Raw genomic sequence first — 16,067 nt, 5'->3', positions numbered from 1 at the left:
CCACGTGTGGCCTGCCCTCTCTCCCCCACCGCCACCCCCGGTGCCCCTCTGGCCTGGCTGCCTTGTGCACGCCTCCAGTGGCACCCTCCTGTCGGGCGCCAAAGTGGCCGCCGCGGCGGGGCTGGCAGTGGAGCGGGAAGGCCGGCTGGGGGAGAAGCCGGCGCCGGTGCTGCCACCCGGAGAGGACACCTTGAGAAGCGGCGGGGCTGCCCCCAGCGAGCCGGGCAGCGGTGGCAAGGCGGGGAGAGGCCGCTGGCGGACGGTGCAGAGCCACCTGGCCGCAGGGAAGCTCAACTTGTCCAAGTGAGTGATGGCGCCCCATGGCCGCCGGAGCCGCGAGCTCAGGCCTGCCCGCCAGGGTGGGCAGCGGGACCCCTGGCATGCCCGCTGCTGCCCCCAGAGGTGCCGTCTCGGCCCCTGGCTCATTCCATCCCTTCACCAGACTCTCCCATCGTCCTTGCCATCGGACACAACCAACTCAGCCATGCAGTGTCACATTTCAGCCTCGGGCTGCTGCCCCATCAGTCTCTTCCTTTGCCAGTGACCAGGCCATTCCATTTCCTGCCCCCAGGGCAGCTTCATTTCAATCCTTGGGTCATCCCATCTTCTTTGATTGGCCGCCCCATCTCAGCCATCGGGTTATCCCTCCATGGGCAGCAGGCCTGTGGTTGTTCAGCTATTGGACCATCCCATCCTTGGGGAGCTGGCCCTCTCATCAGCCACCGGGCCTTCCCTCTTACCGCCAGCAGATGGCTCTAGACCCAGCGGTTGAGCCATTCCATTTTTGACCATCAGGCGACTCCATTGGCTTGTCCCAGTCTTGCTTGAACCATGACACCATCTGTCGTGTAGGCCACCCGTGCCCAGCCGCGGGCAGCCCCATCGGCTCATCCGCATCTCAGCCATCCCCACTGGCTGTCCCTGTCTTGGTCAGCGAGCTGCCCCACTGTCCACTGCTGGGATTGCGTGTTCCTGGAGGTTGGGTGGCTGAGCCCCAGCTGGCTTCTCTGTTCAGCTGTCAGAGGGTGGTCTGGATGTGAGGCAGAAGCGTTCCCTCTTTCACAGCTGTCTGAGCTTGGCAAACACACCCACTCTTGGGTGATGGGCATGGTTGACCTCTGTTCCCCACAGATGTCCCTCCCCAGGGGGCAGCCTTATTCTCATCTTGGCTGTTAGAAACTCCAATTCCCCACAGCGGAGCCCTTCCAGGCCCTGAGTCCTTCGAGCTATGACCATCCTCACCCATTGGGTTGTAGATTCCATGGGCAGTTGTTGGAACTGCCTCATTCCCAGCTAATAGAGCAGTCTCCCACTTAAAAGGCCAACAGCCCTGACCCCTTCTTAGCTGTTGAGCCACTGTGGCCTCCACTTAGGGCCCTCCTGGTTCTCTTCAGAAGACCTGTGGTTGTCACCGTTGGGGCCACTGAGGGCCACCATGCTAAGACCTCACTTGCTTATTGCCTCGAGTGCACGCAAGCCGAGGGCTCCCAATATCTGACTTCAGGAGGGTCCCAGACGGAAGCCCCACACCCCTTCAGAGAGCCAGGCCCAGCCCCGCCCTCTCGGGCTGCTCCAGCCAGTCTCCAGGCTGGCCAGGCTTCCGTGCCTCGCTGGCTCGAGGCCTGGAAGAACCAATTTTAGTTTTCTGTGACTGAGAGGTTGTAAATTGGACTAATTTTGGATGTGATAGGAAACCAAAATGAGGTCAGCAAGGAGGAGGAGGCGGCCGCCAGCGTGCCGTCCTCCCTCTGCCTCGGCCCGCCCTGGGGAGCCGTGGGCACACCTGGCCGGCCAGGCCTGGGCTTGCCCTCGGTGGGAGCCCCTGATTCTGGGCCTGGGCCAGGCAAAGCTGCCACCCCCTGGAAGACCCCAGCTACAGCCACGTTTTGCCTTCTCTCTCTCTTTCTCTCGTTTTCTCCTTACTATGCTCTGACTCTCTCTCCCTCTTTCACTCTCTCTATCTTCTCCCTTTCTCTCTCTCAGCCCACAGGGGTAGCCTAACTGTTGTCTTTTGGTTCCCAGGTAGGCTCAGGGGGTGAGCAAAGCTGAGCTCTGGTTGCAGTGGTGAAAGTGGCTCCCAAGGGCCCAGGAGCCTCCTCCTGTGGGCAGCCTGGGGCCACTTGGCTGCCCCGTGGCCCTAGACCAGAGGTCGGCAAATTTTCTCAGTAAAGGGCCATATGGGAATTGCTTAGGCTTCACAAGCCATATGGTCTCTTGCACAGCTACTCAACCCTGCCATCGTAGCACAAAAGCAGCCACAGACAGTATGGAAACTAATGCCAGTGGCTGGGTTCCAGTAAAACTTGATTTACGAAAACAAGTGGCGGGTTAGATGGGGCCCACAGGCCATAGTTTGCCAACCTCTGCCCTAGACCTCCGGACTGGGAGATGGAGGGAAGGGACAATGGAGGAGGAGGAGGAGGTTGGAAATTCTGGGGCCCAGAGAGGAGAAGTGACTCGTCCAGAGCTGTTCAGCCCAGTCTCCTGCTCGGCTCCATGGTACTCTGGTGAGAGCCCGGCCTGCCTGCCTGTGGGACGTGGTGAAATCTCTGGCCAGTGCACAAAGCAGGCAGGTTTCCCCGGGGGAGACCAGGAACTTCTGGCTCCCACCGCTGGCGTGGAGAGTGTTTACCGAAGTGCCATTTCCCTGGGCCTGACCTCATTAGGTCCTCACGGCAGTCCTGTGACAGAGGCAGCTCAGGGCCTATTTTATACTCCCATTTTACTGATGAAGAAACTGAGGCCCAGAGCCGTGTAGTAACTTTTCCAAAGTCCCACAGTTAGTAAGTGGCAGAGATGGGGTTAGCACCCAGGCCTGCCGGAGCCTGCACTGCATCTGGCCAGCCGCGTGCCAGTTCCTGCCTGCCCTTCCCCACTTTCCAGCTTTCTTCAGAGACACTAGAGGCCTGTGGGCTGGGCACCCCCTTGTAAATGTATCAAAGTGGCCAGATGAGTGGGCACCCCTGGTCCCCTTCTCTGACCGGAGGACATTCCCAAGGTCCCAGGAAAGGATGTTGGACCTCAGAAACAACAAAGAACCCCGGATGGGGGCACATATCTGCTCCGCAGCCTGAGTCCTGAGGCCACTCTGGCCACAGGGCAGGTCTGTGAGCCCAGGGCCACTTCCTCAGCCCTGAGGACAACGTGTGAGAATTGCTGGCTTCCCCAGCCTCGCCGAGATTACTGGGCCAACTTGGCACTGGCCTGGATTCCTCCTGTCTCCAAAGGACGGGAGTCCTTAGAACACAGAGCAGACTTTGCTGGAGCCCCCAGTGAGACAGCGGGAGGGGCGGCAGCAGCTCCCCCACCCCTCCCGTTCCAGCCTTACAGGCAGCTGCAGGGCCCGGGGGACCCGCCTTCACCACGCAGCCGCCGGCGCTCTCAGCCCACTCAGACCTGCAGAGAGGTAGGCCCAGACAGGAGGTATTGGGCACTAGCCGAGCCAGGGCCAGGGGACAGGGTGGGCAGGGCCAGCCCAGGGGCCTCAGGGTGGGCTTGGCGGCCTCCCGAGAGAGGTGGTGGCAGCGGCGGCAGCAGCGACAACTCCGATGGAGGCGTGGCGAGGTCCAGCAGAGCGCAACCTGCACTGGGGCCTCCTCGTCCTGGCGCTCGGCTTCTTTCTCCTCCACTGTGATCCCTTCACCTGCTTCTCCTTTCTCTCCTCTCCTTCACCTGCCCCAAGTTTCGAGGACTCCACCCTGTCCACGACCACTACCCTTGAGTCTATCCCCAGCTCCACGGGAGAGCCGAAATGCCAGCGACCCCGCACCCTGATGCGGCAGCAGAGCCTGCAGCAGCCGCTGAGCCAGCACCAGCGGGGCCGGCAGCCCAGCCAGCCCACCACCAGCCAGAGCCTGGGCCAGCTGCAGGCCCACACGGGCTCCGCGCCGGGCCCCAACCCCCGGGCCCATGGCCGGGGCCAGGCTCGGCAGGGCACCTCGGCCGGCTCCAAGTACCGGGCGGCCGGGGGCCGCAGCCGCTCCAACCCGGGCAGCTGGGACCACGTGGTGGGGCAGATTCGAAACCGAGGCTTGGACATGAAATCCTTCCTGTAAGTCCTCCCCGTGAGCGGGCCGGCCCCCACCTCCCTGACCTAGCCTCCTCCCTGCAGAGCTCCTTGGGAGCAGCTGGCCATGCCAGCCTCTTGGCCCCTCCATCTCCTTGGCAGGGGGCCAAGCAGACTCTGGCCGCCTCCTTAGCCTCTTGTGGCTTGTGCCTGAAGCCCCCCCGTGGAAGGATTCTGAGCCACTCCCCTCTGAGGACCCCAGGTCCCCCTCGGTGCCTCCAGGGCTCTGAGAAAGTCACCCCCGTTCCCCGGCCCTGGCTGCTCTCGGCTTCCCTGCCAGCCTTGCCCAGTGCTCCTGCCACCTCTGTCCTTCCCCTCCCCCGAACCCATCCCTTTCACTCCATCTCCAGGGCACCTCCTCCTCTCCATTTACTTCTTCCCTGAAACCCGACTCTGCTCCTCCCGCCCTCTCACTTCCCCTGTCCCTGTCCCTGCCATCAGCCCTGCCCCCACCTCTCTGACCTTCTGTAGCCACCTGTCCTCCAGCTCCTGCCCTTAATGACCCATCTCGAGGACAAACCTGAGATGTCCCCTAAACCCTTAGAAAATGTTATTTCTAAACCAGAGTTGTCTTTCAAGTGTGCAGGTCTGAGAGGTGACAACGCACCGTCAGTGTCTGACCTTAACCAATCCCCCCGGCCACTCACGCCCCTGCCCCTGCCCTCACCAGAAGGAGCCCTACCCCGGCACCCCCTCCCCGGCATCCCTCTGGGCATCTGCTCTCACTCTCAGAGCCCAAGATAGGTCTGGGCTGAAATCCCTGGTGTCACCCACCCCCCAGCCTAATACAAACTTCCTTCCAGGCTCTGGGGGTTATTCGCATCGCCCAGGTTTAACTGGACAATTCTCATGGAGCAGGAGACCAGCGCTCCAAACCTGGGAGTGGAGAAAGGGAGGGGGAAGGGGAAGGCCGAGGTCCGGCTTGTTGGCAAGACGTAGGGGTTCTGAAGGCGCACCCCGCTTCTGCAGCTGAGACCTCAGCAGAGCCTCCAGGGTGGCCTGGAGCGCTGCCCCGGGAGAGGCGCCCTACCCGAAGAGGACCTACCATGCCAGCTTCCCACACCTGCGCTAGGGGCCCCGGCCCAGCGGGACACACTGCCTGTGACTCTCCTCGGCAGATGGGAGCAGCATATCCCCTGGGGCTGTACCCCACCAAGGACCCTCAGGAATCCAGTTGGACACAATATCCAGCACAGCTTCCTGTCCTCCAGGTGGCAGTTTGTTTTGAGACAGAGGCTGTGACCCTGCTGCGGATCCAAAAAAGGCTAGGGAATTGGTTCTGCCATGGCGCGAACAGAACTGAGAGCCAGCGGCCCCTGTACCCCTCTGCTTCTCCTGACCGCAGGCTGCTCTTGGCACAGTCCCCACCCTGCTTCCCATCCTAGCAGCCCTCAGACTGAGCCAGGGGCATCCCCGGGCCCTCCCCAGCTGCAGGCGAAGCCTGGCACCAACTCTTCCTTGCCCACCGCCTTTCTAGTCAGCCAGGATTGGACGAGTGTCCCTCATGCTCCAACATCCTCTGGTCCACGCTTCTGCTCCCCACGGCAGCACTAGTGCCCCCCAGCTGCCAGCCTCTCCAGAGCTCACCCCAACCCCCGCCTTCCCACCCAAGTCCCTGGCAGCAGGGGTCGGCAAACTTTTCCTGGAAAGGGCCAGATAATAAGTAGCTTAGGCTTTGTGGGACACATGTGATCTCCATTTTTAAACAACCCTTTAAAAATGTAAAAACCATTCTCAGCATGTGGGCCATCCTTTACTGACCCTTGCCTTGCAATTTAGCTGCCACACTGGTGAGTCTCTTCCCTTGCCCCAAGCTCTGGTGGCCCCGCTGGAGAGTTGGGTTGAGAGGGCCCTCCCCTTCGAAGGGAAGGCACATCCCTCCTGCCCGGTGAGTGAGACCCCCACCCCGCCAGCTTCTCCCTCGACTCTCTCCCTTGCAGTCTGCAAAGCTGGAGAGAGTGACAACGTGGGTATTTTGCAGAGGAGCCATTCTGTTTTTAAGAAGAGCAAACGGAATATCTGAAAACTGCATTAACCAGGGAAAAACATGTTGTTTTCATTGGGTTCGCCTTCCCTCAGCACAACTAGCTCCCAGGCAGCCAAATGGAATTTTACCAACTCTGAAACAGTACCAATGGGCAGAGAACAGGGAAACAAGGATTTGTCCTGAGGGAAGAGGGGAGTTGTTTCCCAAAAGTTAGACGCCAGCGCAAGTGTGGGCCTGGAGTGACTGTGCCCAGGACAGAGGTGCAAAGACAGGGCACAGCGCTGCAGCCTCTGAGCTCCCCGCTCGGCCCCAGAGTGTGCCCGATTCTCGGGGACCCCGTGCCCCCATCCCTCAGCTCAGACGCCATCCTCCTGTGTGAGTTCCCTTTTGACAGCCTCTCGGAGAAATAACCACAGCCAATTCTTCCTCTCTAAACCTTGCTTGCCTTCGTGGTGGTTGGAGTGGTAGACTTCCTGTCCCAGGATCCTCTCCCTTCTGGAACGCTCTGTCAGCCCCACCATCTGTCCCTTGGCCCATCTTGAGATGTGCTTTTGTGCCTGCCTGGTCTGAGAATCCCTCTCCTTTTGTTCCAATGAGAGACCCAGCACTGTACGAGCTCCACAAAGCCCCCAGAAAACACTCACGGACTCTGATGGTTTTGAGGGGCAGCAGGCCACCGATGCTTCCTTTTCCTCCCTGAGAAATGCAGGCGACGCCACAAAGCCCCTGGGCAGTTGCCCAGTGGTCCTCGGAGAACGCCCCATGCTAAAGGTGTGGCATCTTGACCTCGGGGCCCACGCTGCTGCCCGCACGTCCAAGCACCACCTCTCGCTGCAGGCACAGCTCCCTGCAGCCCTACCAGGACCTCTCCAGACCCTGCCACGTGCCTGCACTTTCCGCCTTTGCGTCTTGGTGCCTTCTGGACTGCTGCTCCAGTGAGAACCCTTGAACTGGACCCAAGGACCTTGGTGGTCATTCTCTGGATCTCCAGGAAGGAGGACATAGGAGATGGCCCATTATGGCCGGGACACCATATACCGGAAGGGACTTTCATTCTCCTCTGATGGGCTTGTATATGCGGGAGCCTGGCGGAGGGAGCTCCTAGACCCTCCCTGTCCGGGCTTCAAGGACATCTGGCTGACCATGACCCAGAGTTGTCTATGAGGGTCTTCCATAAGTGCAGGGTGCAGTGCCCATTGGATTTCAAAACTTTATCAGACCCTCCCAGCTGGGAGCCCAAAGCTGCCTGCTCAGTGCCCATGCAAGAGGGCTACAGAGCCCCTCCCTCTTCTCCCTGTGGCCCAGCTGGTCAGAGCAAGATCAGCTGGGGATGAATTAGCCTTCGGAAATCTGCCATTTCCCAGAGCCTATGCCTCATGCCCCCAGCCTTCCCCACGCGTGTTCCTTGGGACTGTCCCCGTCACGGGCTGACACCACAGGCCTCTGCCCAGTCCCTTTCTGGTTTGCTCCAGAGAATCTTGCTCTTGGTGGAGACAGCTGGGTCTTAGGCCTTAGACACCTCCCTGCCTCACCCTCCTCCCTGCCTCCACCCACTCTGTTCCACCACTGTTGACAGTGCTGAAGTTTGGTTTCTTTCCTGCAGGGCCAGTTTCTTACGCTTTTTTCTTCTCTCTCTTTGTCTCTGTCTCTGTCTCTTTCTCTTTCTCTCTCCTTCCCCACTCCCCGCCCCCGCCTGTGGGGCCTCCTCATTTCACCCCGGCTGGTGGGCTGCCCACCCTGGGCAGGGAAGGCCGGATGGTGGTGCTATCCTTGGTCTTAGGGCTTTCGGAACAGGATGACTTTGCCAATATCCCTGACCTGCAAAACCCAGGAACCCAGCAGAACCAGAGCGCTCAGGGGGACAAGAGGTACGACCACAGGCGAGAGGGCCTGCGGCGGCGGCGGCGGCGGCGGCAGAGACGGAGGCGCGGAGAGGCCGCCTGCCTTGACCAGCCCCGGCTGCTGGACGAGGCGGTGGTGCCTTCAGCGGGTGCTGGAGCGGGACAACGAGCCTCCTCCCCAGCTGGTGCCCTCACACAAGGCCACCTCGGGGATGTCCCTTGGGTCTGAGGCCACTTGTGGCCATCCTGGGACCATTCTGGATCAAGCCTGCTCCCCGGCATGCTTGCCCTGGCCTGGAGCAAGCCAGCCTTTTCTGCCCCATCTTCCCGCTTGGCTCCCTCGCTGCCCTCTCCATCTCTCATGTCTGTCCCCACCGCCCCAGAAATCCCTGTTTCTCTGGCGGTTGGTGGGCGGGGGGGATGTCAGGGAAGGAGCGCCAGCCTGGCCTCCCTCATCCCCGCCCCTTCAACCTCCTTCTTGCCTGGAGGTCCCTTGGGCTGCTCGGCTGATGGAAGAGGAGCCCCTGGTGGGAGGGTCTGCGACATGGGAGAGGCCTGGTGACCAGAAGGAACCAGAAGGGCAGCCCCTGAGCCTGGGGCACCAGGGTAGGAGCCGAGAGCAGCTGAGGCAGCGCTGCTGGCCCTCAGGGCCGTGGAAACCAGGAGTGCTGTGTGGCCACAGCACAGGCCGAGCAGAGGCTGAGCATTTACGCTGCCATATCCTCGGCCAGCAGGAATTCAGGGAGGGAAGCGTCTCCTCCTGTCCCCTGTCTCAGGAAGGAGGTGGGGCACTGCCCATGGGGAAGGGGAAGGGGATGGGTTGTCACAAGGGTGAAGCCATCCTGCGATTGGTGCGGCCACCTCACCCCACCTGGCCTTGGGCTGGGCCGACCACATGCCTGTATGTAGTCCCCAGGATGGGAGGGGGCTCGTCACCTTGCTCGGGTCTGCTTCCCATCGACCTAAGGCCTGCAGGAGAGCGTGCAGCCCGGTGGCCATGACGCCTGCCTTCTAGTTCTGGTTCTGCGAGAGCCTCACTCTGCAACCTCAGGCAGGTCGCAGCCCTCTCTGGGCCTCTGCTTCCTCGTCTGTCCACGGAAGAATTGGACAAGGTGACCTCTAAGGAATGGCCATTCCGGCTCAGATATACTAAGTGTCTAATGAGGACAGCGGGCCCTGGGGCTGGGGCACTTGTCAGATCCTATAAGCTGGGCAGGGACTGCCTGGACAAGTGATCCAGAGGCTCACGAACTGGCCCTCAGGGGCAGGAAGGGACTGTCCCAGGCTGCTGCCAGGGGCTGTGGGTGGGGGAAGGGTTAGAAAGCTGACTGGCCTGTCCCTCTGGTGGCTTCTGGAGACCAGCCCTCTCACTTTACTCCCGTCCCGAGTCCATCGTTGCATGCCTGTGGTGGACAAAGCGAGAAGTCCCCGGAGAATGGGACCAGTTCTTTCACTCGGAGGCACAGATGGTGTCAGGTCCTGAGTCCGTGTCTGGGGGTACAAGAGGAGCAGAGTCTGCACCCCCAACCCACCTGGTCCCTACCGGAGTTGCGACAAGGTCCTGGGCAGGTGCCACAGGCCAGGGGGAGGTGGGGGGCCAAAGGCAAGAGATGCAGGGGTGGGGTAAGAACCCAGGCCCTAGTCCTGAAAGGTGTGAAGCGTGAGGGAGCAGATGCAGGCTGGAAACGAGATTTCTTTCGCACCACCCATGTGTTAATTAATGGCTCCATTGTCACCACAGCCTATTTTTACCTCCCGGCCACTGGCTCTCCCTCCATATTTTAACACCCCCATCTGATCATTGCATCAGCTTGTCCCCTGCCTTCCCGGGAAAGGTGGGTGTGGAGGCGGAGGCCACAGGCCCTCAAGCCCCCGCCCCGCGCCTCGCTTTCCGAGTGGACGCATGCCATTCCCACCTGCTCATGCCACCCATCCTGGAGACTCATTTCTCACGGGGTGCCCGGAATCGAGTGTCCCCTTCCCAGCAGACTCTCCCCATGGCAAAGCTTGGCATCGGTACCACCCACCAGGCACCAGGCACCTTAGGGCTCCGCCACTCCGGGTGCCTGGATCCTTAGACCTTGGAGTAGTGGCCTTGGGCCAGCTCTCCCCTCCTTGTCACCTTTTCCCTCAACCCAGGGCCTGCCCTGCCGCCCCCAGCGCCACCCTACCCACCCCAGCTGACCCCTTGGCTGTCACTGGGGAGGACATTCCGTCCCCTTGGTCTGTTAGCAAAAGGCTCCTGGGAGATAGAGACCTGTGCAGAGGAGTGGCCACTCCAGGTCCTGAGCGAGGTGGGAGTGTGTCCAGCAAGCAACAGGAGACAGGCGGGTGGGTCACTGTCTCTGCCTCCGTGATTCTTGGTGGCCCTGAAACCCCCGTCCTGCAGAGTGCCTGTGGGCCCTGGGGGGAGGGCGGCCCAGGTGGCCCTGGCTCCCACGTGCTGCCCATGCCATTCCACCCTCAGCCATTCCACCCACACCCAGCCCACCTGTGCTGTCCGCCATCCTCCCTCCATTGCTCCTTGGGATCCAAATGGTTTCCACCGTGGCCCACCCCCACCCCGAGTGGGGGGCGGGGCAGGGCGGGGACCAGGCCACCCCCATTGCTCTCCTTGCCCTGAAGCCACCATGTTCCTCTGTCACGGTGTGTGTCCCCGCCTCCTCTCTGGCCACTGGCTCCTCCTGTCCCCTCGTCCACCCGGCAGCCTCTCACGTCTCCGACTAACCTTTCTCAGCCCCTCTCTCCCTCTGTCTCCTCCTCCCATCTGCTCCTCACAGGCTGCCCCGGGCCGGTGACGGGCCCCTCGGCCTCGGCCTCTTCCTCTCTCTGTGCCTTTCGCCTCTGTCTCTCTGTCCTGTGACCTCCGACAGCTTCAGTGGCGCTGACCGTCTTTCCCAGGCTGCTTGGCAGCCGAGCCGACGCTGCGGCGTGGCCAAAATAACTGCGACTTTCTCATACCTCCAGCAGTCAACCTCGCGCTCCCCCCTCTGCCCTGCCCTCTCTCTAACCTGACTTTACCTCTCCAGCTGTTTCGGCTCCTCTCCCTCCCCGTGCCTGTCTACGTGAACACATGTCCACACGTGCGTGCGTGCGTGTGTGTGTCTGGGGTTGCGTGGCCGCGCGTGTGCTGCCAGGTCCGTGCCTTTGGGAAGGGGTGTGTGTGTTGCGGGGCGGGTGGGTGTTTCCGTGTCCTTGAGGCAAGGCCAGGTTTTCCCAGCAGGTGTGTTGTTTATCAGATCCTCAGGGTGTCTACCCCTGAAACCGCTCCCTGCTTTTTCCGTTCCGGTCTGTCCCCATTTGCGCGCACGCGTGGCATGCCTGGGTCTCCCCGAACGTGTTTCCTCTCGGGATCTGAGTGTGCCCACTGCTGTATGTGTGTCATCGCGCTGCCGTGGTCGACTGCCCGTTGCCCGTGCCATGCCTCCCCGCTCCTCGGGGTGTCTGTGGGGCTCGTGTGCATTTGTACGTGTGTGTGTGCGCATGCCTCTGTGTGTCCGTGTGTGCACGCCCCGCTGTGGGGTCCTGGAGTCTCCTCTCCAGGGCCTGGCATATTCCATGCATGTCTGTCTGTGCCTGTGGTGGCTGCCTGTGTGCTGGTGGCTGGTCCGTTCCAGAGGGCCGTGGCTTGTGTCCAGCCTGTGTGGCTCCGAGTCTATGGCTCTGTGCTCTCAAAGCTGTTCTAGTTTAGCCTGTCCCGAGCCTCATGCTGCAGTGCCCCATGTCCTCCTTGCTGCCTACCTCCACCTCTCTTCCTCCTCATGGGACGTTCCAGCCTGGTCCCTGGGCAGGCGTTTAGTGCCCCCTTCCTGAGCCCCAGGTAGATGGAGCCTGGGCTCACCACCCAGCCCTGGGCCAGAGAGCCCAGCATCTTGGGAACGGCATGGAGTCAGGTGCAGACAGGGCTTCTTGGTGGCACCCAACTTTCTCTGACCCTGGCTGAGAGCCTTCTCAGATGTGCGGTCCTCAGAGTGGGGAAGGGTGGGGACAGGGCAGTGAGGGGCGTAGGCTTGCCTTGTCCCATATAGGGCTGTAAACCTAAATGAGTTTGCATTAAATACAATGAAAAGTTAGCTCTCCGTCGCACTGGCCACATTGCAAATGCTCGATAGCCACATGGAACTAGTGGCTACTGCACTGGACAGCACGGATATACAACACTTCTGCCATCGTAGACAGTCCTGCTGGGCAGACCTGTGCGGACAGTGGGCCTGGCCCCACCTGGTCAGTCTTGAGTCTGCAGGGTGGGAAGAGCAAACACAGGCAGGGCCGGGAGACAGACACTCTGGGCTGTTTGCCGAAGGCAATGACGCGGAGAGGCACCTGGACACGCCATGCCACGCGGGGGCCTCTGCGATGAGCCTCCTCCCAGGCGAGGGAAGGCAGGACGAAGCAGGCCTCTGGGGAGGGGGCAAGCCAGTAACTGGGGGATGGAGCTTCTGGGGAGTAGGAAGTGTGAGAGCAGCCCCAAAACAGCCCCCGCAGGGGTAGTTAAGCCAGAGTCCCCGGGGGCCGAGGCTGCAAGGAGGATGGGCCGAGCGCTGGTCTCCAGGGAAAACCAGGCCTCCCGTGGACAAGAGTGCCACTCCTGCCGGCCCCGGGATGTGGCAGCCGCTGGGGTCCTCGGTGAAGGTCCTGCCACTCCCCAGGCTGGGGTGCCCAGCCCAGCCCACCTCCAGCCTGGGCTCATTCGGACTCCCCACCCCCAGGTTGCCTGCAGGAGGGAAGGCGGTGAGCACAGCCCCGGTGCCGGGCCAGACGCCCCATGATGAGTCTGACCGCCGGACCGAGCCACACTCCTCCGTCTCGGACCTTGTCAACTCCCTCACCAGCGAGATGCTCATGGTGAGAAACGGGGAGCCTGCCCCTGGAGGAGCTGGGCTGGGAGGCCGGGGCAGCGGGAGGAGCGCGTGTGGAAGTTGGGGCTGGCACAGGAGTGCCCCTGAGGGTCAAATGTGGCCTGGAGAGCCAGGCCCAGCGTGGTGGCACTCAGCACTTGGTGACTGAGCGTGCAAGGCCTGGGTTCTTTGCCCAGCTCTTTCTCCAGAACATTGTCTCCGTGCCTCAGTTTCCTCCTTTGTCGAGTGAGACGAGGAATGCCCGTCCTCCTTTGATCCCTTTCTGTAGTGGGAAGGGGCCTAAGGAAACCTCCTCGTGCAGGACACTTTTATGATCCTAGATGGAGAGGCTGGTGGGCAGAGGACTTAGGGCAGAAGGTGTCCCCCCTCCCTCAGAGTGGCATCTTCTTGAGTGGAGGTCTGGGGCAGAGCCCCCAGCCCAGCGGGTCTCATGTCCCCACACCAGCAACCTGCCCCGTTCCCTGTTACTCGGGGGCCCCAAGGGAGCAGGCGGGCAGGAGCCCACAGGCCCTGACTCCTATGAGGGGACAGCTGTGCCGGGGTGTTCCTGTCCACACCCATGCCCCACCTGGAGGACCCTCCTCCTAGGCTGTTTCACCCAGGCAGAGGCCGTGGTTCCCATGGCGCCCAGGGACAGCAGTGAGGGCCCCGCCTGTGCCTTCCAAAGAGCCCCTGGAGGGGCCAGAGCCGCAGGGGGAGGAAATGCAGGCGATTTGCAGGCAGGAATCAGTCAAGGGTCTGGCAGCTTAGAAGTCCCAGAAAGGCTCAGAGAGGGCGTGAGGCTGGGAACCCAGCACCTGCTCTGTTCTTACTGGACATGACCTCGGACAAGGCATCTTGGTTCCCTTCCCTCCTGTAGAGAAAGAGGGTGGGCCTGGGGGCTTCTCAGCCTCTCACCCACTGCCCTGGCACCGCAGCCCACACCCTCCCTGAGGCCCCTGTGGCCGCCCACCCCCACCCGCTGCCGTGCAGGGTTCCAGCCAGCCCCAGCCACCCATCCCGCTGCTGCTTCTAGCTCGGGGTTTCTCAACTTGCTGTGTGCACGTGAGTCACTGGGGAACCTTGTCAAAGTGCAGATTCCCATGCGGCAGACTTTAGGCGGGGCCTGAGGGTCTGCATTTCTCTTGGATCTGGGTTACAGCATCAGATTTTCCCCATCCCAGAGCTGGCTGCCTGGGCCTCCCTGCCTCTCCCCTCCTCGCCACCCTCAGATGCCTGCATGCCTGGCCCTCCCCTGCCCTCCTTCCATCTCCCCGCCCAGGTAGGGTGGCCCCAGCCATGCTGCCCTCTGGATGGGCCATGGCCACAGCCCACCCTGCCTCTGTCACAGCCCGAAATCGTTACAGAAGCCAGGTTCCCAGAGGCCCTTTCTCCAGCTGGCCTTCCCCTGGCTGCCCCCAGAGAGGGGCGGAAGGAAGTGCCAGCCCCATGTCCTTATTGTGTGCTCGGCGGATGCTCAGAGGTGGAAAGGCAGAGTCTAATTGCCCGGCCCTGTGCCAAAGCCCGATCATTGACATTTATGGCTATGATAAGACAAGCAGGGTAGAATAAGCCCGATGCGACCTCAGCCTGTCCTGATCTCCAAGCCCTGGGCTATGGAAGCTGGAGGTCAGGAAACCCAGAGGTGGCCAGAGAAGGGACTGAGAGGGGGGTGTCCAACAAGAGGCCAGGCCACACCCATCTGAGGGGCACTCCTGCCCTGGCACACGGGCCACTTGCTGCTTGTCGAGGCTGACTTCCTCTGGGGCTGGGCCCCAGGCAGCCCTCCCTGGGCTATGGCAGGGAGGACATCCTGGTTGCCTTGGAGGTGGCTCTGCCCACTGCCCCAGCTGGATACTTAGGGCTGTGGCTTAGGAAGGCTGGGAGAGCTGCTGCCTCCTTCCCTGGTGAAGCCCACCTGGCCAGCCCAGGCCTCCCCCAGGCCACCATGTTTGGGAGCCAAGCACCAAGTGACCAGAGGGACCTCAGGTGGGGCTGGGGCCTCCTGGGCTTCAGTCACCAGCGACTCCACCTCAACTTCAGAAGGAAGTGGGAGGGGCGGTGGTCTTTGCTGGCACTGCCTACTCATGCCTCGCCCCAGGCTCTCGGTCCCACGCAGAGCAGGACATGGAAGGGACCCTCCCAGGACCCCGTGCAGTAGGCCCCACAGTCCCCTTACTGCAGATGCAGAGGCAGGTCCAGAGGGAGCGGGGGTGCTATGAGCAGAGGGAAGGAGCCGGGGGAGCAGGCTCTGGGCAGGGAAGCCACGTTCTCCATGGGCCTGTGGGGCTTGCTGGGTGGCATGCATTGGCCACCCAGCCAATCCATGGAGGGACCCTCTTCCACTGTGAGGCAGCTCACACACACCAGGCAGGACCAGGGCGAAGCCCCAGCCCCCGATCTGAGTGCGAGAGCCAGGGGCAGGCAGAAGGGGACTCAGGATTGCCAGGCACCGGCCTGGGTTCAGTTCGGACTGGCCATTCAGTCACAGGTGACTTGAGGCCAATCGCCTAACCTCTCGGTGCTCCCAACCACAACTGGAACACGGGAGTGTCTGCCTCACTGGGATGTCGTGAGGAGTAAATGAGGGCACAGCATGTGGCACGGGGTAGGGCCTGGTGCCGCAGGCGGCCTGCCAGGCCTGTAGTTACTCTTTATTGTGAGTGTGACGTGGATGCTTTTCACCTGGCGTGGCTGTCTTTGCCAGCTGGTGGGGAAATCTCACCCTCGCCCTGGGCGTGGGCCTGCTCAGGAGGAAGGAGCAGGCTTTTAAGGCAGAGAGGGTCCACACCACTATGCAATCTTAGGCATGTGACTTAACCTCTCTGAGCCATTCTCCTCAGCTAGAGGGTGGTGACAGCTGCCTTGCCTTGGTGTTGTCAGGGTTCAGCAAGAAGGCGATGTAATGCTGTGGTAGGTGCCCACCACAGGCATTGCTACTGTCTGTGTTACTTAGTATTTCAGAGCCGGGGCTACCTCTCCAGGATGCAGGGGGCGGGGCGCGCAGAGGTTTCTGCAGCGGATGGAGGGGAGAGAAAACAGGTGCCTGAAGTTTCATCTTAACCACGGTGCCCTGGGTCCCACTCTGGTCCCTCACCCAATCACCAGACAGAGATGCCTGGGCCATGAGGACCCCCCCCCCCCGACAGGGTCTGTTGTTGGGGGTCATCTGGGGCTGGCCCAGGCAGCCGGAGGGTGGGCAGGGTCCTAAAACCTCCAGGTACTCCCAGTGAGTAGCCACAGTCTCAGACTCTTGGCTGGGAGACCCTCGTCCCAACTGCTTCCTGTTTCAGTGTCGGGATGGGAATGTGACATGCACCCCACCCTCTGTGTGA

At 61.7% G+C, this 16,067-nt stretch overlaps 1 protein-coding gene across 1 annotated transcript in view; it reads left to right on the top strand.

Annotated features, from left to right (window-relative positions):
- Positions 1–16,067, top strand: part of SYT7 (synaptotagmin VII) — a 66,449-nt gene that overhangs the window by 40,581 nt on the left and 9,801 nt on the right. The window contains exons 5-6 of the mRNA XM_012662695.1: positions 79–303; positions 12,604–12,739. Coding sequence (XP_012518149.1) covers positions 79–303; positions 12,604–12,739 — 361 coding nt within the window. The remainder of the gene's footprint in view (positions 1–78; positions 304–12,603; positions 12,740–16,067) is intronic.

The sequence above is a fragment of the Propithecus coquereli genome, unplaced genomic scaffold (genome assembly GCF_000956105.1).
Source record: "Propithecus coquereli isolate 6110/MARCELLA unplaced genomic scaffold, Pcoq_1.0 Scaffold775, whole genome shotgun sequence".
NCBI classification, from domain to species: domain Eukaryota; kingdom Metazoa; phylum Chordata; class Mammalia; order Primates; family Indriidae; genus Propithecus; species Propithecus coquereli.
Note: the sequence above shows the minus strand (reverse complement) of the source record. Positions and strands in the feature narration are given on the sequence as shown.